This window comes from Lactuca virosa, chromosome 5 (genome assembly GCF_052849685.1).
Source record: "Lactuca virosa cultivar CGN04683 chromosome 5, Lactuca_virosa_CGN04683_v6, whole genome shotgun sequence".
Lineage (NCBI taxonomy): Eukaryota > Viridiplantae > Streptophyta > Magnoliopsida > Asterales > Asteraceae > Lactuca > Lactuca virosa.
This window is the reverse complement of record NC_136430.1, coordinates 378,742,380-378,748,165: the sequence shown is the minus strand read 5'-3', so window position 1 is coordinate 378,748,165 and position 5,786 is coordinate 378,742,380. Positions and strand designations below refer to the sequence as shown.

At 31.0% G+C, this 5,786-nt stretch overlaps 1 protein-coding gene across 3 annotated transcripts; it reads right to left on the bottom strand.

Moving 5' to 3' along the window:
• Nucleotides 1–561: 561 nt before the first annotated feature.
• LOC145117481 (uncharacterized) lies at nt 562–4,241 on the bottom strand. Of its 3 annotated transcripts, none has more exons than XM_079053765.1 (12): nt 3,953–4,241; nt 3,829–3,873; nt 3,697–3,748; nt 3,548–3,621; nt 3,327–3,457; nt 3,088–3,196; nt 2,754–2,914; nt 2,062–2,637; nt 1,418–1,912; nt 1,168–1,287; nt 1,028–1,095; nt 562–872 (listed from the first exon to the last, which is right to left on the bottom strand). In XM_079053765.1, exons 1-12 carry the CDS (start codon nt 3,975–3,977, stop codon nt 734–736), a joined length of 1,995 nt encoding a protein of 664 aa, XP_078909891.1. In that variant the 5' UTR covers nt 3,978–4,241; the 3' UTR covers nt 562–733. The 3 variants fall into 3 exon arrangements, with proteins under 3 accessions (XP_078909891.1, XP_078909892.1, XP_078909893.1); XM_079053766.1 differs by having other exon boundaries at nt 562–845; nt 3,953–4,238; XM_079053767.1 differs by lacking the exon at nt 3,953–4,241 and having other exon boundaries at nt 3,548–3,626.
• Nucleotides 4,242–5,786: the final 1,545 nt, after the last annotated feature.

Genomic DNA, 5,786 nt, shown 5'->3' with positions numbered 1-5,786 from the left:
ATACTTCTTCAACCATTATGTACTCTTTTGTCATTTCTTTAGAGTTTGTCCTACTTGGTTTTTCTTTAACAAAATTTTTAATGAAACACACTGTGTATGGTTATTCCTTTCGCTCAAGATATCCATATCATACATTTTTATCTTTCGACCAAAGTTTCTTTTTTCCAAAGGGTTTTTCTCCCGTAAGGTTTTTAACAAGGCATATGTTTGATGTATTCTCTGAAGATACAATACGAAGAAGTAAAAGTATAACAATGATTGTTTATATTTAAGTGTGTTATAAGTAAAAGCTATGTAAATAAATCCTACGACCTTTTGGTTTACTCAACATTTTCCCCATATATAAAGAGGTTTTTATTATTTGTAAACACACTTATATGATCAATAAAAATATTGGAATGAATCGTTGAGTTGAACATGTTTATCCTACAACATATAGAAAATTTTCACATTTGTCAAATGCACTTTTATCACTTAATTCTTGGACATCCATATCATTATTGTTATATAAAAATAATTTACTGATTTAACACTAAGGTCAAAACAACTCCAATAAACATGTGAAAGCTAAGTAAACAATATTATTACTTCATATAAAAACTCGAAGTAAAAGATTCAATATTACAAAACATTTCAAAATAGCATCAAAAGTAAATTTACATACATTATAAGCTATTGAACATAAACCAACTCCTAGTCCATGACTTATGGCAACACATTTATAAATTCCAAGCTAAGACATCTTCATCACACCAAATTTCACTCTTTGTTCTTCAATTGATCCACGTTTATTCATGAACACTTGATTCTTCAATGCACGATAATTTTCCTTTTTCTTGCCTTTTCTGTCGAAAATTATACATACTTTATCTCTAACAAATCATATTGGTAAAAAAAAGTATATTATTAGTTCAATAAAATTTAATCTCATCAATTATATTGATTATTTATATAAAAGATTCAAAAAAAGAGATAAAATTCGTTCAAGATTCTATATAATGACTAAAAAGGAGAATTTTAAACATACCGAGGCTCCCTTTGTCGAAGGAAGAAAACAAGTACTCCAAATCCTACCACAATTGCGATTTTTATTACCTAAAAATAAATTCAAGATTTAGAATCTTTAAATTCTTTAAAGATTATATGATCAAAAAGAAAAACTTTAACCTGTTTAACCGATCCATTAGAAGCTTCTTCATCTACACTTTTCGGACTTGAGTTTCCCAAAATATGAACAATTTCTTCACCTTGTTTCATATTCTCATCATTTCCACATTGCACTTCACCCTGAAATTTACATTTTAAGTAGACACAAAATCAAGAAAAATATATAAACTTGTTCATTTTAGGTGTCATTTTTGATCCATTTTTGCCAACTCTAATTCACAACAAGAGCTATAGAGATAAAGTCACTTACTTTCACAACAATTTCGGGTATAGAATTAGAAGCAACAATCTTTTCTTGATGATCTTTTTCTTCAATCTTGCAATCAATATCATGTTCAAAGTCCTCATGATTATCATTTGAAGTCATTCCACCATTAACACTCTCACTTTCAATATGCTCAATGCTCTTCTCATTATCAAGAGGCTTTCTTCCCGAAACCGTTGCATCTTCTTGACATGCTTCCGGAAGCTTCTTTGTGTTTGTTTCCATGAGAGTAAACTTCTCTTCATTATTTGATAAATTTTCTATTCCCTTTGAATCATTTGTTTCACTTGGTTTTACAAAGTTTTCAAAACCATCTTGTTCCTCTTTTGTTACATTAATGTTTTTTTGTAAATCACTCATGCTAAAAGAATTTCTAAGCCTTGTTGAACTCGATGTTTCCAACTTTTGATCATTATCTTTAACACGTAAAGTTCCAAGTTTGTATGATTTCATACTCAAAGGCTTTAGAGGTGTTCGATCCTGGAAATCAATTCACACTACACTTCAATAACATAATTTTAAATAAAATGATAAAATCCCTTTTGCTTTAGTGTGTTTATTGTGTCTTTTTAGGGGATTTTATTTATTGTACACTTCAATAACATAATTTTAAAGATGGGTATACAAACCTGAGATATACTGCTTTCAAATACACTAATCATCTTCTTTATATTGCGTGGAGTTATCTTATCTTGTTCTCCTTCTACCTTAGGTGAAAAAGATTTGATCTTTTTGGCAATAATTGATCTTGAAGAGGTTATATCTTGAGAAGATGTTTCTTGCAATCTTTTCTCATTGTTCTTAATTGTATTTACTTCAGTTTCTTGTGATGATGTAGAGGGTTTGCTCTTTTGGATCTTCTCTTCAAGATTCTGCTTATCTAACTTTTCATCATTTGATGGTTTTGATTCAGATGCATGAATGTTGGTGTCTTCTACTGATTCTTGTAATGAAGGTTGAATCTCATTGGACTTTATTGTATTCACTTCGGTTTCTTGTAATGAAGGAGTAGATGTGGTCTCTTTGTTTTTTATGTTTATGTCACATGTGATTTTTTCTTCAAGATTCTGCTCATATAGCTTGTCACCTGAATCACCCGATAAATCTAGTTTTTCTGCTTCATTATTCTTAATCAAGTCTGTTTGTGAAGCCTGAGTTTTGATTGTAGGAGGAAATGAAGTCTCTTCTTTTTTATCTGTAGGATCCTAAAACAAAAGAAAAGGTTTTGATTTTGACTTTGAGTTTTTTCATTCCAATAGAAAGAACCATTTCATTTCTTTCCTGATTCTATCATACTAAACACTTTTATATAACACTTAACTGTGAATGATTGCTTCTGAAAAGATTCTTCTTTTATCACATGGCTAGATTCTGCAGCCTTCAAGGAAATATCATCAAGAAGGTTCAAGCTACGAGCTTTTGCAGCATCACTATTAGAACTGCTTCTTTGAAAATATTGAGAAGACGTATCCCTCAAAACATCTAGACAAAACCTTTCAGAAAATTCCAGTGTAAGAGTGAATTGACAAATGGATTTAATAGGGACATAAGTTGACTTAATCTAGTAACCTATATGACTTTTATAAATTTGTCCTCATTCATTCTATGTTTTACAACAAGGCCTAAATGTTTCTTTAGATAGTGCAAGATCAAACCTGAGACCTCATGTCTTTGCAACAATGATGTGAGAGATTTGGCACTTTCTGTCTTTCTTAGCCTGCTATTAAGAATCTCAGCTTGCTTCTTCTTCATTGCAGCTTCTCTCTACAAGTAACAGGATAAACATAACTTCCAAACACTTGAAATTGATTAACATTAACAACACATCCAAACACACTTATATGGATATATATACATCATGGAATGAAAAAATGGTGAAAAATAAATAGAGTACCATTGAACGGATCCTATTGCGCTCCTCATCATTAAGAATGAACTGCAACTTCATATGTATAAGTCCACCTCCTTCAATGGGAAACAAGTCATCCCAAGTACCCTTTTCAATTATAGACATGGTTCGAATACCTAAGCCCAATATCAAATTGATCCTTGATTAGAATCAAATTAACCTAATCGTACACAATGTGAGATGAATTCCGGAGTTTTATGATAAACCTGAATGTGATATTTGATTTCCCTCGGAATCCTGAATTGAGATGATCAAATTGTCGCGCAGATTCGTTAATGGACTGTGCTAAAATCAGTATGTCGAATCAGTGTTTATAAACAAGAGCAATAATTAAGTTTAGAGTTCGGAATCTTACAAAGAGAAAGTCTCTTTCTCCCCGGCTTCATGCTCGACTTTCCCCAATGCAACTACATGATAAATTGGATCAATAACTAGTTCAAATGGTTTCGAGGTTCTCACAAATAGAGGCGATGAACAGATCGCATACCCTTTACAGAATTTGACGAAGATGGAAGCTCCTTGAAGTCCAGAACTATGAAATTGAAGGACCATGAAAAGTATAGTACTTGAAGATATCATAAAATTAGAGGTGGATATAGGAAGATAAGTACCTGAAACTTGAATGGATCCTGGCATTGGCTAGCAACGAGAATGAATCGAAGTGATTGCTCGTTTGGGTATTTGGTAATGCATGAAATTGACAAACTTTCGGATGGAATAATTGTGTTTGTGATTCGATTGCGTCTGTGTGGGTGGGGTATCAACTAATTTTATCCACGACATGCTATAAATGAAACCCCAAATTTTGTCTTACTCAAATAAACCAAGATAACGTAAACCCTAAAAATCTCCTGTAACATGAAATTTTGATCATTTGAGTATGTTTTTAGTACGCGGAGAAGCTGAACATTGATCCTTGGTAGAGTGGTGTTATGGTTTGTTATTATTATAATTTCAAAGTAGATTAAAGTATTTGAACATAGAATTAATTTATACTAGGTTTACAATACGTAGAAAGGAAAAAATATTTATAAAATAAATATATTATTAATAATAGTTATGATTTTATAAGATTTTTTTATTGATTCTTTGAAATGAATATTAATATTTGTTTGAATATCCAAAAATAAAGTTTTAATTGAAATCTATCAAAAATCCTTTGGATATATGCTGGCTCGGATTTTTGTATCCTATTCAAATATGATAAAAATATTTAGTTAAAAATTTTAAATTTAATAAAAATTTAAATTAGAATTCAAAATACAACTTATTAAAACAATATTATAAAAGTAGATTTACCATCTCATCTATCAGGATCATCTCTAGGGATTTTATTATATTTGGGTTTATATCCGAAAATGATTGCCACAAACGGATAATACAAACTTTTAACGTGTAATCACCTTTCATGTTATCCAATTCATTTATGAAAATGATGTTCTGGGCGGACATTGTCTAAGTAAAAAAAGGAGCAAAACACAGATACATTAACGTGGATTCTACTTAATGTTTATTTGGAAAATGTTTTGCAAGACAACAAAATATCCTCGAACAAAACACAGATACATTAACGTAGCTTAAGCCAATTTTTTGTTATTGATTGAGAAATAGAGCAAAAAGGATTACATACATACAGTTGGTAGACATATCCGGCCGATGACAATGTTGGAGAAGTTTTGCTCTTGTTTTCTGCAAAGGAAGAATGACAGATGTTCATGTAAATTGATAGTCAAAACATTTTTTACATTATATAGAAGTGAATTAAGATGAAAAGTAGGAAGTAAATCAACTCAAATATAATTTGAATTTAAAAAAATAAGATATCAGCAGTGGCGAGTCTAGAACAACAACCTACGTGGGTCACTATTTAAGTGAACCCGATAGAAATGGCATAGCTAAAAAAATACTAGTAATGGGTTGATTCATATAAGCAATTTTTTTAAAGATATTACAATTGTACCCGAAGAGGTCTAATATCTTGATATATGTCTACAATCATAGCATTACTAATACCATCTAAAATACTTTTTCAATATATGGCACTAAACCATCCACTAAGTTGGGAAACAAAAACAATCAAATAAAACTATGATGATTTCACAATAGATTGAATCAAAGGCAATCCATATTAAAACATACCACATGAAGAGATGAAACCTACCACACAAAACCAATTGTGCAGAAGTCAAAATAGATGCTCTTATCATTGGCGCCAAGATTACAGATTACGTATTAAATTGATTATGTCTTGAACTTTTGATTTCATTATATTTATTCATAACTATGAAGAAGATTAGAAGAAGTGTAAAACCGTTGAAGACAATCATTATCGATCACAAGTTCTGAGAACCTTCAAAGTTAAAACTCGATGTGAAGAAGAAAGCAATGTGGATTGCGGACCGAGACTAATGTGAATGTGAGGTTGTCGGCGGCCGGGGGGAGGCG